The 22,871-nt window shown below is 37.3% G+C and overlaps 1 protein-coding gene across 1 annotated transcript; it reads left to right on the top strand.

Annotated features, from left to right (window-relative positions):
* Positions 1 to 1,777: 1,777 nt before the first annotated feature.
* On the top strand, positions 1,778 to 17,956 carry CYP71 (cyclophilin71). Its single transcript, XM_087332251.1, has 13 exons — positions 1,778 to 2,062; positions 2,419 to 2,504; positions 3,460 to 3,548; positions 3,626 to 3,865; positions 3,951 to 4,072; positions 4,380 to 4,455; positions 6,083 to 6,190; positions 6,320 to 6,496; positions 6,577 to 6,794; positions 6,895 to 7,027; positions 7,126 to 7,349; positions 16,802 to 16,955; positions 17,157 to 17,956. The coding sequence occupies exons 1-13, from the start codon at positions 1,800 to 1,802 to the stop codon at positions 17,238 to 17,240; spliced, it is 1,974 nt and encodes a 657-aa protein (XP_087188377.1). The 5' UTR covers positions 1,778 to 1,799; the 3' UTR covers positions 17,241 to 17,956.
* Positions 17,957 to 22,871: the final 4,915 nt, after the last annotated feature.

The following is a 22,871-nucleotide window of genomic DNA, read 5'->3' as shown; positions in this document are numbered from 1 at the left end:
GTTTGACATTGTTGTCGTTCTTATATAAACTTGATGTATTTGAAGCAAGTGTCAACGATGTTGTTGTTATTGTGTGAAAACAACACTTTGGTAGTTTCAATTTTCAACAAATCAATTTTTTCGCTTTTGAGGAAGGTCGCGCTCCAATTTTTAGCATTGATGGTCGATTAATTTATTTAAGCTACTTTGAACAATATGTAAAGCAGATGTTTTATTTACCATTATCTGATTGAAATTGATACCACGACTTAACATCTCGCACATGTGTCTACCCACACCTCTCTAGAGCACAAAGTGAGAGTGAGTTTTGAAGCTTCTACAGAACCTTGCAATTCATTTCTCATGCCCTTGAAAGAGCTTCGATCCCACACTTCTTATGATCAACCTTTTATAGCTTGTAAAACCTCGACTAGTAGCTCATCGAGCTCTACATTACCAAGGAGGCACATATGCGATTGTGAGAATGAGGATTTGTGCTTTAATAAGGTTGTGTGTTCGAGCCTTTTGGCTATGGGTTAAAAGGTTAGACAAACTTGACATGGATGGTTTGCGACAAACCTAAGGCAAGAGTGAAGAGTTTGAATCATCAAAATTTAAAAGCTTAATCAACAAGGGGGCTTATGTTCAAAGGTGGAGTTGATTAATCTTCAAGCAACTTTGGTTGATCTTTAGATTGATATCAAAGGGCATTTCTGATACATCTTCGCGAAACTTAAGAATGACTTGATGAATGAATCGATGATCCTTGGGGTATGAGAGAGAAGCGGATGTTCTCGTGTTACCCTAGTGACTTAGTGTCAAACTTTGGATATGTAAAATAGCTAAAATATTTTTAAAAGACAAATGGATGGAAGGCATAAATGAATTTTATACATAAATGGATTGACAAATATGTACATAATACATAAATTTTAAATTTTAAAATATATAGATAAACAAAAAAAACAAAAACTTTAATAAACGTAATAAACAAATAAAATTATAAATACATATACATACATAATATAAATCAATTTAATGGATGCACATATAAACAAAGCATTATAAATAGATAAATATGTAAATGGATAAAAAAATACATGGAATAATAAATATAAAGAAAGAAAGAAATAGTTCAATAAATAAATAAATAGGTAGATAGATAAATAGATATGTAGACAATAAATAAATAAATAAATAAATAAATAAATAAATAAATAAATAAATAAATAGGTAGATAGATAAATAGATATGTAGACAAAAAAGAAATAAATAAACAGATAAATAAATAAATAAACAGATAAACAGATAAATAAATAAATAAATAAATAAATAAATAAATAAATAAATAAATAAATAAATAAATAAATAAATAAATAAATAAATAAATAAATAAATAAGTAAGTAAATAAATAAATAAATAAATAAATAAATAAATAAATAAACAAATAAATAAATAAATAAATAAATAAATAAATAAATAAATAAATAAATAAATAAATAAATAAATAAATAAGTAAGTAAATAAATAAATAAATAAATAAATAAATAAATAAATAAATAAATAAATAAATAAATAAGTAAGTGAGTAAATAAATAAATAAATAAATAAATAAATAAATAAATAAATAAATAAATAAATAAATAAATAAATAAATAAATAAATAAATAAATAAATAAATAAATAAATAAATAAATAAATAAATAAAAAAATAAAAAAATAAAAAAATAAATAAAAAAATAAAAAAATAAGTGTTTTCTCTCCAGAGAGTGGAAATTTGTTTTGAAGCATTTGAAAGTGAGAGACTGTGGGAGCAGCGATGGAAGCTCCTCCTGCCCCTGCCCCTGCTTCTTCTGCTTCTTCTGCTTCCTTCGGAGGCGCAGCTCCTGACACCGTTGATGGCTCACTTCCTGTCTTCTTGGAAGAGATCCACAGAGAGAGTAAGAACGGAAGCGGTGAGGAGCGTGATGGCGATGATGATCTGGGGCCTATGGTCGGCCCCGGTCCTGCGCGGCCCGCCCGGTCGAAGCGCCCATTAGAGTTCGAACGAGCTTTCCTGGACGCCCTCCCCTCCGCTGCCATGTGAGTTTCTCCTAGTTCATTCATTTTTGATATTGTCTGATTATCCTAGTTAATTTATCAAGTTTCTGCCCTTTGAGTTTTTATGTAATTTAATTCCAATTTTTTTTTATTTTTCCATTTATTTCAAACTTGTCTTAACCGTCTGCTATTTTGAGTATTTTTAAAATTTCTTTTACATTTTCTGATTTTCTCATTGATTTCTATCTTTTGGCCTTGCAATTTCTAAATATTGTTTGGTTTTTCTCCTGCTCCCACATGCTTATCTTAGAGCTTTTTTTCTGTGGATTTTGCATGGATCTAGTGTTGGGTTTTTGACCTTTGTCGAATAAAGCTCATCTTTGTGGGATGAAATATAGGTATGAAAAAAGCTTCATGCATCGTGATGTGGTGACCCATGTTGCTGTTTCAGTTGCCGGATTCTTCATAACTGGTAGCAATGATGGTACGTTGTTATGCTACACATGTAGAGAGAGATCATTTTAAAATATTTAAAAAGGCCAAAATGGCCTATGAGTTTTAATCATGATATCATATGATCTCTTATCAAAACTCAATGATCTGTAATATAAACCAGAAAGTAATCTAGTAAGTGGGAAAGCTACCCTGCTTCTGGTACTGAATGAGATTATTGGAACATGTCTCTCAAAAAGCTCTGTGATACAATATCCTATATACAGTTCAGGAGTGTAGTAATGCTGGAGGGCCCCAAACTAGCCATACGGTATCCATCTCTTGCATTGGTCTCTGTATTAGCGAGTCTTAGAGGTTCATGAGATTTGACAAGAGATTTGTATTGACAATGGCTCATCTACAAGACCAATGGACCAAATTAAATGATGAAAGCGTCACTTTGGTCTTTTGCTCTACTAAATGTATGCAAAGAATCTAGGTGCGTCTGTTGCGCATTTGGGAAGTCTGAAATCAGCACAATGTCACAGCATATAGGAGGGTAAGTATGCCCTGTTTGTCTATATACTTGGATTCTTATCAATGTAGTCCCAAGAAAGTAGGTGAGACCGGAACCTTTTCATCACTTGGATGGTACTAGGTCCAACCTTTGAAAGTTCTTTGTGTAAATCTAGCCCTGAAAATTAGTATGGTGAAGATTTCCAAAAACCTGTTTTCCCTGATGCACATAATTTATTTCCACGCACAGAGAAAAAGTGAATCGTATTTACATCTACCAGATGACTTGACAGACTGTACTTTCGATTTCCAGTGATCTATTTTTAATCTTATTATTCACTCCTCTCGTAACTTCTTCATCTCTCCCAAGAGAAGCAATCTAAATGAGGTAGAGACATTGTCTCAATAATGGTGTAGCTGGTGTGATTGGAGCACAAGCCCGAGACTTCTTGCTGGTGGTGGTGAAAAAGAGATATAGTGTTCTTTTGCAGGACATCTAAAATTCTGGAAGAAAACGTCAGCAGCCGTTGAATTTGTGAAACATTTTCGGGCTCATCTAACGCCAATTGACGATTTAGCTGTAAGTTCTTTAAAATAATATTTGGTTTCCGTATTTGATGTTATATATAAAATATTGCACAATATGATTATGTATAGGTAAGTGCAGATGGGTTGTTGTGCTGTACAATATCAGCTGATAAAGCAGCAAAAATCTTTGACGTTGTTAACTATGACATGATGGCTATGCTACGGTTGCCTTTCACACCTGGCACCGTTGTATGGACATATAAGCAAGGAGATGCAAAGGCTAAAGTTGCTATTAGTGACCAGAACTCGCCAACGATTTACTTGTATGATGCAAAATCTGGAAGTGGTGATGCTATTTTGAGCAAACAGGTGTTGATTTTTGAAGCTTAATTGTTTTTCTATTATGTGTTTATATGCAGCTGCCAAAGTTTTCACTTTTGTTCCTTCCCCACAGATCCATATGGGTCCTGTAAAAGCAATGCGATACAACAGCTTGCACGACATTGTGATCTCCGCAGATGCTCAGGGACTTCTAGAATACTGGTCACCCTCAGATATGGAATTCCCTACGAAAGGGTGAGTTATTTGGTGAAAATTTACCAAAAATCATAGAAATCTTGCAATGGAATTCTTTGGCAAAACTTTGCGGGTCTGTAGGATTGCGTCTAGGTTGAGTCACATGAGGTGTTTTGCGGTGTTAATGTATATTATGCCTTAAACATTTCTCTGAGCCCCTTCTTTGGGCAGCTAACTTGAGAGCTTCTTCAATGTCCATACAAGAGGAATCAAGATCACCATTAGTGTTTTTTGCTTTTTATTTGAGTGTGTTTTTAATAAAAGAACTCTGAAAGTTGGTTTTGTTTGTAATTGATGATCTTTGTAGTCTACGCTTCAAATATAAGACGGACACTGATTTATATGCCATAGCTAAGGCCAAGACAATTGTTTCTTCATTGGAGGTAACTGATCAATGTTTTTGTTTTATAGCTGTGGAAGGTTTATATCTATTATTATCTATTAGTGTGACTCGTATATTATAATATTCTGTTAGCTCTAGAGCATCTCGTAGTAATTATGGGAAGCTTATGGCTCTTATAGAATCCATTTATAATATTTTGTCCTGTGCTGCTAGGAATCTGAATGTTGATATTTTTAGCGCTTTAGCATTCTGAAAATAATTCTGTTTTTTTTACAAGTTGAAGCTGTAGAAAGATTCATATATATTAATATGTGGAGCTAAATGCCATTTTTATTCTTCAGGAATGATACATCTTTTTTACGAATGTAAGGCTCTTTATTTTAAAGTATAGGATTTTGACTGTTTATCTCTTTTCAAAACAGTTGTAACTTCAATTTATACTTTTTACTCCAGCTCATATAATCTTGACACATGTTTTTAATAGAACAAGAAAAATAGCTGACATGTCATGTGACATGACGAAATCAAAACATAAGATGCAAATGTGAAACAGTAAAGAAACATTTGAGTTCAAAAGCTCTTGAGAGCCATAAATTTTGCACATAGAGATTCTAAGACACAACATTATATGGATCGAGCTAATGATGAGGTAAAGAATAAGAGATTAAAGAGAATAATGGATTAAGGGTGCTTAACCACACTGATCACCCTGAGCAAAGGACATGAGACAAACATAAGATATCATTGGTGTCCTATACCACCCAACATTACCTTATGTTATACCTTGGTTATTGAATAACGGATCTGAAGAAGAGAGTTTAGCATCACCAATAGAGTCTCGAAAGAGTCTCAAGATGTTGTAATGAAAGGGGTTGCTAGTCTCCTTGATATAGCTCAACACCTATGGCTCCCAGAACACCACACGTTCCCATGTGTCATAGGTCCATATGGGTTTGTCCCAGATCTAGGATAAGTGGTTTCCCAACAATCATACCATTGACCCATTAAAATTACCTTTGAAATTGGTCCGTAAGGTTATGCCTATAACACAAGGCTCTGTGTATTCCTATGCACATGCCTGACTCAATCCCATGTCCTCCAGCATAAATATAGAGATTATAGACCTTGATAGCTCTCTCTTGTTTGGTCTTATAGGCCATTTTGGCATATTAAAAGACAATATTATATATTCCTTCTAGGCCCACTCCCTAGGGTAGGTATATATGCTGTTGGCTTTTGATATAGAGCATAAATCTTTTAGAAGTCTTAAATCAATGTCGCCATTTGCACCATTGAGTTCCCCATGTGATTTCCAACCATTGGTGCAACATATAATTTTAGTTCTATTTTGTATTTCGTAATACTGAGTTCATTATGCATCGGATGCTTATATGCATGTCTACACCTGGCAAAAGCGTGGTTTCAGCACCGCCAGTCAGAATGGCACTTAATACGCTTCCCCGTACTTTGAATTCGTTTTTCATGTAAGCTATTATTCATTACAACTGAGTTTGTGTTTTTTACATAACTTCCAATGGAAATTGCTTAGGTTGAGATGATAAATATTGACGTGATTCTGAGATTCTGTTATGCTATCATTGATGCTATGGTGTTTATAATTACTAAAACTATTGCATCGTCTGGTTTTCTCTTTTTTGATTTTGCAGGTTAGTCCCGATGCCAAACAATTTGTGACAACGTCACCAGATCGTCGCATACGGGTATTTTGGTTCGAGACTGGTAAACTTAGAAGAACTTATGATGAATCGCTTGAGGTAAAACTTCATTTAATAAAAATATAAAATGCAGTCTTTAAAACAGCCTGAAATTTATAATATGCTTGCTGGCCTTAAAGTAAACAACCATACATCAGGCTTAAAAGTAAACAAATGTTTATATTGCAGGTTGCTCAAGATTTACAAAGGAGTGACACACCATTGTACAGGCTTGATGCAATTGATTTTGGGCGCAGAATGGCAGTTGAAAAAGAGATAGAGAAAACCGAGGGGGTTCCACCCCCAAATGCAGTATTTGATGAGAGCGGAAACTTTTTGGTGTATACCACTCTGTTAGGAATCAAGGTACAAAAGCTTATGATTTATGCAGTTATATCATAACCATATCTGATTCTGTTTTTTGGATACATCTATTCAAATTTCAGATTGTTAATCTGCATACCAACAAAGTGGCAAGGATTATCGGGAAAGTTGAGAACACAGAAAGGTTTCTCAGGGTGGCCCTTTTTCAAGGTGAAAGCAGTGGTAGGAGAGTAAAGAAGTTGCCAGGGGCTTCATCAAATGCTGTGGATGATAGGGAGTCCTTTGCAGATCCAACCCTGGTGTGCTCCGCATTCAAAAAACACCGATTTTATCTTTTCAGGTACAAGATGAGGAATTGTTCCCTAGGTCTTACCTAAGAAAATAAATAGCTCAAACACTTCCAAATTACTGAAGTTTCAGTTATTGCTCTGTAAATGTAGCCGTAGAGAGCCTGAAGAGGCAGAAGATGTTACTAAAGGTCGCGATGTCTTCAATGAAAAACCCCCTCCAGAGGAGTTAATGGCAGCCTCAGATGTGAGCAAGACTATAAGTACATCTTTACCAGAGAATGTGGTAAGCTATTGAACAATTCTTACCTGAGCTGATGCAGAATAATATTTTGGTATGATGAATGCTGGTTGAAAATGTCAAATGATGATATGGTTCTTCAGATCTTACATACGAGCTATGGTGACATGCATATAAAGCTCTATCCAGAAGAGTGCCCAAAGACTGTCGAGAACTTTACTACGCATTGTAGAAATGGCTACTATGACAATCTTATATTTCACCGTGTCATCAAAGGATTTATGATACAAACTGGAGATCCACTTGGAGATGGAACTGGTGGCCAATCTATATGGGGCGGAGAATTTGAAGATGAATTCCACAAAAGGTAAGAAAGTGCATGTATGTTTTATTCAGTCTAGCCATAGTAGCCAACTGTATGTGTAACAATGAAATGGAAACTGCAAGAAATATCAAAAAAGCGAGAACATAGTATATCAGCCATTATCTGAAATGGTGGGAACACTGCAAAGAAATTTCAAGGAAACTAAAACACAGTAATCAACCTTTTCTGGAGTGATGAAATGGAAACCAAACCAAACAGATGGAATTAGAACATAGTAGCCAGATATTCCTGAAACGGTGAAGAAATGAAAACGGAAAAAGCAATTACTGAAAATGGAAAAGCAATTACTGAAGGCTTGGTGTTCATGCCATTTTAAGTCATGTTTTAACTTAAACCAAAATAGGATAGGTTATTTTTTAGTCATACAAAAGTGAATTCCCATCCACTGTAATAGCAGCTTTTCAGCAATCACATTTTAGACATCTAAGATTTTTTTTTTTCCCGTCTATTGTACATTTTTAGATGCCCCGTCACCTTCTGAATTGCATTATAATCTTACAGAAGATAACCTTTCTGTGCTATGAAATAAGGTGAAGTTAGCCAAACAATTTTTAACTGAGTCATCAGTCCTCAACTAGCAATGAAAGAAGGAAGAACAGAAGCAAGACCAATGCCTTCAGTGCCATCAACTTGGAAGTTTTGAACGAGATTGCCCTTGACTGTATAGTTGCCAACCACCCACGCTGTCTCTACAACAGAATCCCCCTTGTCCTGCTGGTAAAGAATGACAACAAGCTCAATCTTAGCTCAATCTGTTCAGACTTCTCTAACTTAGCCTCAGCTGTTGCCTTCTCATGGTCACCAGGACTGACGATTGGCACTCTAATCAAGTGTCTTACTTCCAACCCTCAACAGAAGTAAAAAAGAAGGGAATTATCTATCTTTAGTCAATGCAGATTGAGTGATGATCTTGGTGGTGTATGAAGACCATCATAATGATTGGCACTAGGATAGTTATTTGCACAGGATGATTCAGGTTGTCACTTTGAATCTGAGCTTTTGGATGTTGATACTGTATCTTCCATCTGAGAAGAAACTCTGCTGGCAGGATCTCAAGACCATGTAACTGCTGCCTTTAGAGCTTCTTGTTGGAATATAGCAATAGCTTAAGAATCAGCGACATTCTCTGCTGGACTCTGCTTATTGGATTTTTGTTTGGCATGTGTCTAGATCATGTGATGCTTCTCAATTATTTGCAGGGATACATTCTACCTTGTAAAACATTACCTTTCAAAATGCCTCGAGCAATCAAGTCAGAAGCCGATGGGTATGAAGCTTGCAGGTCGAAAATGGATGCACATGTGGTTTAGTGGCTGCCTTTTGAGACTGGCCAGGGGCAATGTTAGAGTTATATATCAATAGGGTGTATATCCGTCACTCCCATGAGAAATCATGGTGCACTTGTCTTGCGGAAGGCTATTTAGTTTTCTTTACAGAGTGAATGCTCTTATTGACTCTCTCAGCTTATCTCCAACTGTTGCTCGCCATTGAGCAATGTTTTGGGATCAGTCGACGTCTTCCGGACTCATAGATTATTGGGATGGAGTTTGTAATATTGAATCAGACACAGTTATCCGCTTTTGCCAGGTTCTGCTTTTATACATTGCTAATTCTGAACAAGGCGCTTAGGGTCAATATTTCTTTTCAGCCAATGCTCCAGATGCTTGCTAGAAATATTCCTCTTTATGATGCGAGGGTTTCTTAACAATTTTCTTGACACCAAGGAGAGACTTGATCGCTTTATGCCTGGCCATGGGTGGCTGCTGATGAAGGTCCCTTGGACACCTCTACGGGCACTGCCATGTCAGTTCATGATTCTCTTTCGTTTAATTCAAGATTATCAAACAATAACTGCTCCTAAGAGAGGACACATGATTGAAAACTCAAACCCCAAATTTTCAAGACTTCAAATACAATTTAGAATAGTACTCTATAGCTCTGCTGGAACCTGTTGATTGATTTCCTTCATTCTTCCCCTCTTACAATTAGCTTAAGATTCTATATATACCTCTCAAAAGACTCTTTGCATGTAATTCACATGGTGTCACATATACAGCCACATGGTGTGCATGCAAAGTACTAATGTTAAACCATCCAATTTTGTGTCAATTGATATTTCAATAGACTTTACAAAGGGTTCATTGTGGATGTATTATGCACATTCAATATCCAATTCTTGTATCATGCATTGGAGATTCAAACCTTTATACCTTTAGAGCTAAATCACATTGCAAGTGAAGGCAGCACGAGGATTAGGGTTTAGGTCAAAAACAGAGAGGGAGAGTCTCTGAGTGAGAGAGAGAGATGCACGCTGTCTTGGGTACAAAAGAGTGTACCTCTTTTTTGGTTTTTAGATATTATGTATATACAACTCAAAAGTGTGCTACAAGTGCGTTCACACTCGTGCACTAATAAAAGGCACGATGGCCCTTTATTCCCAACAACCTCCCACCTAAAGGCAATGTGCCGTGAGAAGAAAAAAACAAAAAAATCAGCTAAGTCCAAGTATGTACAAAGCTGAACTACATACATACATCTATCCAACTCCCATCATCTGTCGGCAATGAGCAAATCGCTCAGCTGGAAGACCCTTCTTGAGAAGATCTGCAGGATTATTATTTGTATGTACTTTGACAAGCTCAATGTTCTTGCTATCAAGTACATCTCTGATGAAGTGATACTTCACCTCTATGTGCTTCGTCTTTGCATGAAAGACGGCTAGCATGATAGCACTCTGGCTGTCACAATGAAGAATAGGTAACTCTGTAATGCCAAGATCTCTCACTAGATATGAAAGCCATAAAACCTCTTTGCATGCCTCAGTGGCAGCAACATACTCTGCCTCTGTAGTAGACAATGCAACACACTTCTGTAGTCTGGAGATCCAAGAGACCACTCCTCCTGTGAAAGTAAACACATACCCAGAAGTAGACTTCTTGCAGTCTGCGTGACCAGCATAGTCCGCATCCGTAAAACCAACGACAGATGCCTTTTGTTTTCCAAAGCAAATACACAAGTCCTTTGTGCCTTTGAGGTATCTCATAATACCTTTCACCGCTTCCCAATGCTTTTTGCCGGTATTTGCCATATACCTACTAACCACTCCCACTGCAAAGGCAATATCAGGGCGTGTAGCAACCATTGCATATATCAAACTGCCAACGGCAGAAGCATATGGAACCTTAGCCATTTCAGCCTTCTCATCATCAGATGTAGGGCTGTCTTCTGCATTGAGTTTCAAATATGGAGGCAATTGGAACCCCAATTGTTTTCCCCCCTTCCATATTGAAACGCTGCAAAACCTTAGAGATATATTCCTGCTGAGATAGAAAGAGTACCCCTTTCGATCGGTTTCGGAGTATTCGCATGCCAAGGGTGTGATTTGCATCACCAAGATCCTTCATATCAAAGCTGCGATGAAGGCTTTGCTTCAATGAATTCAAGGCATGAACATCCTTGCCAGCAATCAACATATCATCAACATACAAAACCAAGATAATCAGGCTGCCATCTCCTGCCTTCTTGGTGTACAAGCAATGGTCCACTTGACTTCTACGAAAACCTTGAGACTGCATAAATGCATCAAATTTATGATACCATTCTCTTGGTGCTTGTTTCAACCCATACAAACTCCTTTTGAGCTTACAAACCATCTTCTCTTTGCCTTTAGTGACAAAACCTTCAGACTGCTGCATATATATGTCTTCATGCAGATCGCCATGTAAAAAGGCGGTCTTCACATCCATCTGTATGAGCTCCATATCTTCAGTTGCAACTAAGCCCAAAATGATTCTTAATGTAGTCATCTTGACTACAGGCGAGAAGATCTCATCAAAATCAACTCCATATTCCTGCTTGTATCCTTTTGCAACCAATCTTGCTTTGTACTTTGGCGAGGAATCAGAAACGACCTTCATTTTATAAACCCATTTGCATGGAAGTGTTTTCTGCCCTTTAGGCAATTGCACCAAATCCCAAGTATCATTTTTCTCAAGAGATTCCATCTCTGACAACATGGCTTTATACCATTTCTTATTGTCCTGTCTGTCCATTGCTTCCTTGAAGCAAGTCGGTTCGCCACAATCAGTTACCATGACATAATTAATCAGCCACATTGTTTGCATCAGGAACAAATCTGTCAGGCTGTCTAGTAACTCTAGACGATCTCCTAACCCAATGCTCATTGTTTGGTAGCTGTTGAGCCTGCAAATCATCATTTTCAATTTGCAGTCCAGGCATTTCAGCCTGCAAATCAGCATTCACAGCTTGCTGTTCTAGCTGTTCCTGCACATTTGGTGGCTCATCATTATTGGCAAAGACTGGATGATCATTTCCAACCTCATTTTCTGCATTTGCAGGTAATTTTACAGCAGGTGTTTGCTGCTGTACAGCGGGCACATTTTCCTGTCTAAAAGGTATTTCTTCTCGAAATACAACCTTACGTACTTCCTCAGTCTTTTCGGGTTGTTTATGCATGCGATTTTCTCGGAAGATAACATCATTGCTACATACTATTTTTCTTTTCTCGGGATCCCACAATCTATACCCCATTTCACCCTCGTCACCGTATCCTAGGAAAATACATTTGCAGGACTTTGGCTCAAGTTTGTTGCGTTGTTCTTTACGAATGTGCACAAAAGCCTCACAGCCAAACACTCTCAAGTGAGCATATGAAGGTGGCTTGCCGGACCACACTTCTTGGGGTATTCCCCCTCCCAAAGACCTGTTAGGTGACCGATTAATCAAGTGAACAGCTGTCATAACAGCCTCTACCGAAAAACCATGGGGTAACGCAGCATGAGACAGCATAGTACGGACCTTATCTTGAATAGTCCGATTCATACGCTCTGCAACTCCATTTTGGGGTGGATTATAAGGGGCAATGAGTTCCCTCTTTATCCCTTTGCTGTCACAAAATGCTTGAAAAGCCTTGGACACATATTCCCCACCATTGTCAGAGCGAAGACACTTAAGTGTCTTATCAATTTGATTCTCAACTAATGCCAAAAATGTTCGAAATTTGTTGAGCACTTCATCCTTGCTACGAATAGGGTAAACCCATACCTTCCGTGTAGCATCATCGACAAAAGTGACTAAGTATTTCTTTCCCCCTAATGATAGCCCTGGCATCTGACATACATCTGAATGTACTAACTCAAGCGGGGACGACTTCAGGGAAAGAGACTTTTTATGAGATGTTTGTACATGTTTACCATAAATGCAATGATCACAATGTTCAAAATCAGCATAACGAAGACACGACAAGTAACCCAAACGAGAAAGTACTTTCATACCAGTTTCACTCATGTGTCCCAACCGGCCATGCCACAAAGAAACACTAGGCTGCTCGGTTATGGCAACAACATGGTCACTCGCACTAGATACATGGAGAGGATACAAAGTATCACTTTTACTACCCTTGGCAATAACTCTAGATCCCTTACAAATCTTCCATTTCCCATCACCAAAGGTTGTGTGAAATCCATCATCATCTAGCTGTCCTGTGCTAATCAAGCTCTTCTTGAGCTGAGGTACATGCCGTACATGCTGAAGTGTGAAAGCAGAACCATGCTGAAACTGTAATTGCACAGTGCCAATACCTGCAATTTCACATGCATAGTTGTCCCCAAGATGGACAACACCATGTCGACCCCCTATGTAATCTGAAAACCACTCACGATGAGGGGTGACGTGAAAAGAAGCACCGGAATCGAGTATCCAAGTGTGCATGTCACCATCCATATCTGCAAGTAAAGCATGTTCTCTATGGCATGATGAAACAAAGAGTACATCATTTCCACTATCACTTTCATGAGTGACTACATTCACATCTTCACTTTTAGTATTGCCTTTCCTCGGTTGAATGTCTCTCTTTTCTCCTATGAAATCATCTATCTTCTTGCCCTTTCCTTTCTCTTTCTTCCATTTGAAACAATCACGTTTAAAGTGACCCTTTTTGCCACAGTGATGGCATTCTACATCTTTACCACGTGATTTACTACGGCCATAACTATCAGATTTGCCTCTTTGTTGTGACCTACCCCTCATATGCAACGCACTAGAGGACTTATTGGATGCATTATTTTGCCTACTCATCTCTTCCATGAGTAGAGAACTCTCTACATCGGCATAAAGAAGCATCGCATTTGAATTGCTCATAGCAGTCCTGAAAGTATCCCAACTTTTTGGCAAGGTGCAAAGTAAAAACGTGGCCTTAAACTCATTATCAATGATGAATTTCAAGGCAATCAACTGGCTGAAAATGGAATTGAACTCACTTAGGTGAGTTGACATGGGTGTGCCCTCTGTCATACGCAAATCCATAAGTTTCTTAAGCCAATAAACTTTCCTAGCTGCCGTCTTTTGGGCATACAGTTCCTCTAGTCTAATCCATATAGAATAGGCGGAGTCCAAACCTTTGATATTAAAAAGCAAGGCATTAGAAATCGACAACTCAATAGTCGAGCGTGCAAGCTCATTCAACTCTTGCCAATCATCTTCGTCCATATCTATAGGCTTTACCCCTTTGACTTTTATATGCTTTGCATGCTTCTTTTGCAGCAGGATGTTGTAGCACTACTTTTTCCAAACCGCAAAGTTATGTGCACCCTCAAGCTTCTTGATGTGCATAAGGTGGCTACTTTCACTGCTGCTAGTCATGATTTTAGCCCAAACGGAGGACCAAACCTGCACTGCAGAAAAACGTGACCTGCTCTGCAGAAACCCTAATCTCTGGTTTGCAGAAAACCCTAATCTCTGCTCTGTAGAAAAACCTAATCTCTGCTCTGTAGAAAACCCTAATCTATTCTCTGCATAAAACCCTAAACCTTGGCTCTGATACCAGTTTCAAGGCAGCACGAGGATTAGGGTTTAGGTCAAAAACAGAGAGGGAGAGAGTCTGAGTGAGAGAGAGAGATGCACGCTGTCTTGGGTACAAAAGAGTGTACCTCTTTTTTGGTTTTTAGATATTATGTATATACAACTCAAAAGTGTGCTACGAGTGCGTTCACACTTGTGCTAATAAAAGGCACGATGGCCCTTTATTCCCAACAGCAAGTCAAGCATTTGTTCTTTTAATTAGAATTTCTATTCATGAAGTAAATACTTCACAACAGTGTATGATCAGATTGGAACTTTGAGGTTAAGTGAGACAAAGTCCCAGGACTTGGGTGTGGCAAAGACCTTTACCTTTGTTAGTCGGTAAAAAAAATCCCCTCAATTTTTTTGCTGTCAACTTCTCATCCCAATGTGATGTTCAAGAAGGTTTCAGTTGGTTATTGTCCTTCTAGTGATGTAGATATCTCGGCTTTCTGGCGGACACAGCTCTACAACCAGAGTCCTAAATTTAGCTTCAATCAGCCAAAATCTCAGCCATTGGTCTACTGGTCATCTTTCATTAGTGGTCAGCTATCATTTATACACTCCCTCCTTTTCACTTCTTCATATGCGAGCCATGTCTCACCCAACTGAGGTGACTGGTTCTGAACTGTCGTTGGGCTGGAAATGGCATTTTTATTGACAATCTCGCTCAAGTGGTGTAGTGTATAGTAGCTTTTCCATGTCAGAAGGGAGGTTTACTCATTATTGGTCTGGAAATACAAAATGAACCCTGAAGGGAGTGATGGAATCGCAATCAGAGGAAGCAGCAGAAGAAAACGGGGGCTTTGTTTTTAGGGAACAATATGGTTCTGTTCCATTTTAGGTTATATATATATATAAAATGAAAGTTAAGTGTGGTAAGGGTGTATTCACACCCGTGCACGAATAAAAGGAACGATGCCCTTTATCCCAACAACCTCCCACCTTAAGGCAATGTGCCTTGAGAGGAGAAAGGATCAATTAATTATAAGTATGTACAAAGCTGAAGTACATATATATCTATTCAACTTCCATCATTTTTTGGCAATGAAAAACCACTCTGCTGGAAAACCAGTTGTGACAAGATCTGCAGGATTATCATCTGCATGACTTTGACAAACTCAATGCTCTTTCTTTCAATTGGATCTCTGATGAAGTGATACTTCACCTGTATGTGCATGAAAGACAGGATTCCATGCTAGCATGATAGCACTCTGACTGTCACAATGAAGAACAGGTAACTCTGTAATGACAAGATCCTCCCAGCAGATGTGAAATCCATAAAGCCTCTTTGCATGCCTCGGTGGCAGCCACATACTCTGCCTCTGTAGTAGACAATGCAACGCACTTCTGTAGCCCGGAGATCCAAGAGACTACTACTCTTGTGTAGGTAAACACAGCCAAAAGTGGAGTTTCTGCAGTCCGTATGATCCGCATAGTCTGCATCCGTAAACCCTATGACAGATGCCTTCTGCTTTCAAAAGCAAATGCACAAACCCTTTCTGCCTTTGAGGTATCTCATAATGCCTTTCACTGCTTCCTAATGTTTTTTTCCAGGGTTTGCCATGTAACTGCTAACCACTCCCACTGCAAAACTAATGGGAAGACATGTAGCAACTATAGCATACATCAAACTGCCAACAGCTGAAGTATATGGAGTCTTGGCCATTTCAACCTTTTCATCATTAGATGTAGGGTTGTCTTCTGCACCAAGTTTCACATATGGAGGCAATGTAACCATAATTGTACCCCCCTCCATATTGAAGTGCTGCAAAACCTTGAAGAACAGATAAAAAGGGTAATCCTTTTGACCAATTTCTGAGTATTTGCATGCAAAGAATGTGATTGGCATCACCAAGATCCTTCCTATCAAAGCGACCATGAAGACTTTGCTTCAGTTAACCCTACATCCTCAGTCTTTACAGGCTATTTATGCATGTGATTTTCATGGAAGATAAAATCGTTGCTGCATATTATTTTCCTTTCATGGGATAGAACAATCTATACCCCATTTCACCCTTGTCACCATATCCTTGGAAAATATATTTACATGCATTTGGCTCAAGTTTGCTGTGCGCATCTTTACGAATGTGCACAAAAGCCTCGTAGCCAAATACTTTCAAGTGAGCATTTGAACGTGGCTTGCCCATCCACGCTTCCTTGCCCCAAAGACCTGTATAGTGACCTATTAATCAAGTTAACAGGTGTCATAACAGCCTCTGCCCAAAAACCATGGGATAAATGCAGCATAAGACAACATAGTACGAACCTTGTCTTGTATATTCTGATTCCTACAATATGCAACAACATTTTGGGGTGGATTATGAGGGGTGGTGAGCTCCCCCTTTATCCCTTTGCTGTGACAAAATACCTGAAAGGCCTTGGATACATATTCCCCATCATCATCAGAGAAAAGACACTTCAGTGGCTTATCAATCTGATTTTCAACCAATGCTGAGAATTTTTAATTTTGTCAAACACTTTGGACTTGCTACTTAAAGGGTAAACCTTGTACATTATTTTGTGAGGCAAAGGGTGTAATAATTAACTTTTGTTGTTCTTCATCTCTTGAACAGTTTAAGGCACGATCGTCCATTCACACTTTCAATGGCAAATGCGGGTCCAAATACAAATGGTTCACAGTTCTTCATAACCACAGTTGCCACTCCCTGGCTCGACAACAAACACACTGTGTTTGGGCGTGTGGTGAAAGGCATGGATGTGGTGCAGGTAACGATCAGTCAAGCAATCATTGTTATAAACTACTTGCAGAATTTTCCTTGGATTGTTGTTCTAAACATAAACTAATTCACCCTTTTCACTGGATGCAATTCCAAACTTTATTGATCATGAGCTTTATCTAGATTTCTTGAAAACATAGTGGAAGAATTTGTCATTGCTAGTAACTTCATGGGCAATCCATGTTTGCAGGGTATTGAAGCGGCAAAGACTGACAAAAATGATAAACCATACCAGGATATCAAAATATTGAATGTAACAATCCCCAAGTCATAGTTCAGATTCTATGATTTTGTTAAATGATCTAATATATATTTTGGAAAAAAAGTCAGTTATGTCCCATTCATTCATCAAGGAGGGAGTGATGATGTCTATACAGTTCTGAGCTTTCTACCACGAGTTGCTCGAGATATCAGTTTCGGAGGAGCTTGAACCTTGCAGCTTGTGTTAAATTGGTGGACTCAGTTAATCAATGAAACTGTAGTTATTCCAAGCTCGGTTAGAAGTTTATTTTGGATTAAATCTTTGATTGATTTTCCAATTGTGATGAAAATTGTAACCTTCAAGAGTTGGCTAGAAAATTTTCTTTACCCATCTATAAACAAATTACTTTTGACATTTTGGTCGGTAAACTGAGATGTCCATAAGAGTTCACAATTGACACATGGGTTTTTCTTGTGTTGCGAGATGGCTAACTTTGTATCAATGCAGTTGCTTGTTGGACTGCTAACAATAATAGAAGCCGGGGCTCTAATTGGGTATAATAGTGGAGAGACTTTATTAAGATAAGCAATTTTATCAGATCATGATCAAAACTGACCGGCTATATACGCTGTATCATCTTGCAACAGATGAGCAAACTGGACATGTCAATCAGATATTGGAAAATATGCATCGTGCATATGTTGATACCAAACAAATTTACAGCATTCCTGCTCTCTTAGGATTGGGTATAATAGTGAAAAACATGTTTTTACTGGGTTTGGTCCTTCCATGTTAATGTATTGAGTCCAACCCCATTTGCCAGTCACTGGATAATGTTCTTGAATTAGAATTTATTGCTTGAACAGGAACATATGCTAGATGTACTAGGGCAATGAACAAGTTACAGTGTTTGCTAGTAGTTCTTTGTGAAGTGGTAATATGTCAATGAGTCAACAACTACTTGGGTAGATGAAATTGCATTTTATAAAGTTCAATGGAATTCATTTTCAAGGACATACAATTACTCAACGAGGAATAATGCAAGGAATAAGGCAGTCCAACTACCCAGCATGTTAATACTTGCCTATTCACATCAAATATCGGAGTGATTGATTGTTTCACAAAACATTGTGTAGGAGTTTACAAATCATGATCTTTATTCAGGTTTGTTCATTGCAAACATGTTCTTTCTTTGGCATTTGGTGTATTGTAAAGTTTGGCAATGTTGTAATTGTTAGAAATCAAAATGATGAGTCTATGCAGAGTGTTTTTATTTCATGAGTGCTTAAGCGTTTATGGAATGTTGAGATTGTTTCACATATGGATATTTCAATGCTATTCATAAATGTATAATTTGAAAACATCAATTATGAGAATGGCAATACAATCTCTACATCTCCAAACTCTATGGATAATGCTTGAGTATATGTGTAGACAATTTACGATGACTATGGTAAACGTTGAATGCCCATGTCTTAATGGATGTTTGCAAAGCTAGAAAGTTCAAAAGTTCATGCATTAAAATTTTCACTTCTCGACACATTGCCATATATCAATAAAGATTAACGTGAGAAGACATAAGTGATAACTGATCAATGTAGCTACCCAAAACCAAAATAAAGTCTAAAACATGGAAATCCTTTTGAGTTCCCCATAAACCTAAAGCACGACATAAATTGAAGTTTGAGTTTAACCACTTCAATCCTAGTGGTAGGTTTTAGATTGAACAATATAGTGATGATGTCAAGGATAAGAAAAGTTTGTGTCATTTCAAAAAAGTGAAATTTTATTTTCCGTAAAATGGAGGAAAGAAAGCAAACAATTCAATAGGGGGTTTGGGACTTAGGACATAAAACAATAGATAATGGGATAATGTTAGAAAGTTTTCTAGCTCTATGATGCTTTATATAACAATAAAATCTTATACCTAAACATGTTGTAGACAAATATGCTTGAAATTTGTGTGATCCTAGTACATTGTGTGGTTAAAGTGATGGTAACCAAGTATGTAAAGATTTGTGTGGACATTGTTCCTACCACATTGCGGACAAATACGATTATTAGATGAACTAGAAAGTATTGTAAAATTTGAAAAATATAGGTAACAAATCACAACCATAAACGATCTCTCGGTTCAAACCATCTTTTTTCCATTTGGTTCGGTAAAACTTCACCAAGATGGGCCTAATTCCCCTTTTTAACAAAATTTTATTATGTCCAAGATTGACATGTTTCTAATGTTGTGACATGCTAAGTAGTTCAATTTGATGAATGCATCCATGCTCCTTCACATGCACATATGTGGAGAAAAGCCATATACGTCTTTCGAAAAAAAGAGTTTTCCAAAAATGCTCTTTTAAATAAGGAAGAATGTCTATCTCCTCATTTTCAGATGACAAAAACTTAAGGATATCTATAGAGAAATAATTGCTACACAACTCCCATGAGAAAGTTGAGGATAAGTAGAACATAAGCTCTAATATTATTTATGTCTTAGAATTTCCAACTTGATTAAGGAGGTAATGTGCATGATGGGGGAATGAATAACTTAAAAGATACCATGGTAAAGTCATTTGGATACATGGTGTAATCACTATGCTTAAGGCCAAACAAAGGTTCTTTCAAGGTCTTATTGCAAGGTTCCAACTAGTTCACATTGGGGTGATAAATCAATTGCATCTACTTAATTCAAGAACAATAAAGATACATTTGACTTTCATGGATGTAGCATGTTGAAGATTTCTGAACATATGTAGGTCTTACCAAGATGCACTATCCCCATTCAATCTATGAAAATGGAAGAACAATTGGAGATTGCTCGTTTTCAAGGTAGGTCATCTGTAGAGCTACTTGAAATCTTGATGCATGTTTGAAAGTCTAGCATTCTCGAGAAACATCTACTCTTACTAAAATTCCAACACAAGTCATGTGAAATATGTTTTTGGTAACATCTCTGTCAAATTTCACATAAACTAGTTCTTAGCTTACATATATACCAACTAGTCAACTTGCCACTTCCTACTCACTCTTTGACTCTAAAATGCAATTTAAACTATATATGAGCTACGGGAATATGTATTCAAGTTGGATTCAACACAAAACCGTTTCGCTTGATGATGGTGATGATAATAGTCACTCCAAAAAATGACTCAACTCAAGACGGAACATGCTACCACCATTGTGAAACATAGAAGATATATAGGAGAAACCGAGAGAATTGGATTGATTATTGTTTTATTATGAACCAAAGATTACATGCTAAAGTGCAACATCAAATCATTTTCTTTCATACCTTATAAGAAAGATTTAAATGTTCCAATTGGAACTCTTTTATAGGCTCATTTGGTTTGGAGGTATAATAGAGATTGTAACATTATGGTGTGGGCTCAAGTCTCTAGCAATAAAATTGGTAATGAGGGGGGTGCCAATTTCTCTTTGCAATGTTGGATGTTGAACTCCCAACTTATGAGTTGGAATTAAAAAGCAAATCCCAAATTCACAAAGCCAACCCCTCTAAGATGCTCGAATTGTTTTTGGAAGGGGTTCAAATCCCCATGTTGTCATTTGGAATCATACATACACATCACAAGAGAATTTAAAATGTAATGCTAACAAACATATGAATTGTGCATGTCGGCTCATTGGCCACAAGTATAATGGTTTTAACTCATAATACACACCTAAATTATATCCTCGCAATGTAAATGCAAATATACAAAACTCAGATTGGCCCATAGTCACATGGAAGTTAGCTATATCAGAGTACATTTCAACGGATGTTGCACATATGTGTTTCATGCACCATATCCATACATACACATAGGTATTAGGTACAATATGCATTTTGCGTTTGAAAGTAACTTTATGCACAAGATTTGACTCAAGGTTAAATATCTTTGAAAAACTAACTACGATATGGGAAACACAAAGATCTCTAGACATGATCATATTTAAATGTTATTGTTGAGACTTGGGTGTAACTATCCACCTTGTTCAACTCATTATTTCCCAAGTGTTGTTGATTACATGTGTGATTCATGTACATCTTCTTCACAATAAGTTAAAAAGAGAAGGTTGCGGGCAATTTCAATGACCACATGATCTTCACAATGCCTGTTAGAAATTATCAGCCAAAGACACATCGACCTTTCTTTCTAAAGATTGGTGGCTATAAACAATGCTAGTAATGTTCTTGCGTAAGCCTTTAAAAAGCGGGACTGACTCATTTTTATTTTAGACGGCATCTGACATGCATAACAATTTTGTAAGTTATATGCATTGGTATGTCTTTAGAGCTCCTAAAATCAATATTTCCCAAAAGACTATACATTTGAATGGAAATGGTGGAATCCAATTTACTTATCATAGTCGTTTTACTCATATTTCCTCTCATTGAAGGAAGATACTTACATCATCCAAATACCACTAATATAATTCTTTCCCTCCATAATGCGGGATTCAACAATGTCGAACCATATTTAATTACACAACTACTTAAGTTTCCAGAAAAGATTGGCATTGAGTTCACCTTATTTGTTCCCATGGATGCTTCCATCATTGCTAAACTCATTACGACAAGGGAGCTAATCCAATACCATGTTGTGCCTCAACGTATGCCATATCAAAACCTAACATGTTTGCCGGTTGGTTACAAGTTACCTACACTTCTTCCAGGAAGAAATATCATTGTCACAAGTGCACGAGGAGAAACTGATCACCAACAAAGGCTTGCTCTTGATGAAATGGAGGTGCTAATGCCTGATGTTTATCGTGATGATTTCTTTGTTATACATGCCGTGAGTGGTTTGCTCAATCCCTTTATATATGGTGCTATCCCCTAGAATAAACTAGTTTTATCATCCCCCTAAGTTCAATGTTTCAGTTATGGCTAACCCTCTCAACTAAGTCCCTTAAAAATCCCTAACCAATGTTGCATTCTTCAAACTTTACTCCTTACCCTAGGCCATGCTACCAAATTTCATTACTCTAGGCCATGCTACCAAACACATTGTATAAGATCAATATATATTGTGTATGAATCTCCTCGTCTCTATTTGTCAAGCGTAAAGTAATAAAATCTATCAAATTTTCTTTTAGCAATCTAGGTGACATACTTGAATTGTTAGGCTCTATAACTAGTTGCGTAATGATGTCTTTGCAATTTACATTCAAATATTAGTGTGCTATACAATCAATAGACATTTTGAATGCAATCTTCTTTCTACAATTACTTGAAAAAATTGTGCCCATATGTTCAAAAGGAAGACTAAAGGTTTCAACATATTAGAAAACAAACTTATTTATTATTAAAAGAAATTAGACTTCCTACACATTAGCTACACACACACACGCACACACACACACACACACACACACACACACACACACACACACACACACACACACACACACGCACACACACACACGCACACACACACACGCACACACACACACACACACACACACACACACACACACACACACACACACACACACACACACACACACACACACACACACACACACACCACAATGTGCACTCTCGATTGCAACATTCATTGGTAAAGTTCTTGAACGTCAAGAGTCACTATTCACTTTCACACGTATCACGTGAAATGTAATATTTTTGGTCTCATAGGTAATATTTGACCTCCGAAGACGATAATATACTCTCTCTCTCTCTCTCTCTCTCTCTCTCTCTCT

Source organism: Azolla caroliniana, unplaced genomic scaffold (assembly GCF_043228905.1).
Source record: "Azolla caroliniana isolate FFs.n. ecotype wild unplaced genomic scaffold, voAzoCaro1.0.p SCAF_16, whole genome shotgun sequence".
NCBI lineage: Eukaryota > Viridiplantae > Streptophyta > Polypodiopsida > Salviniales > Salviniaceae > Azolla > Azolla caroliniana.
Note: the sequence above shows the minus strand (reverse complement) of the source record. Positions and strands in the feature narration are given on the sequence as shown.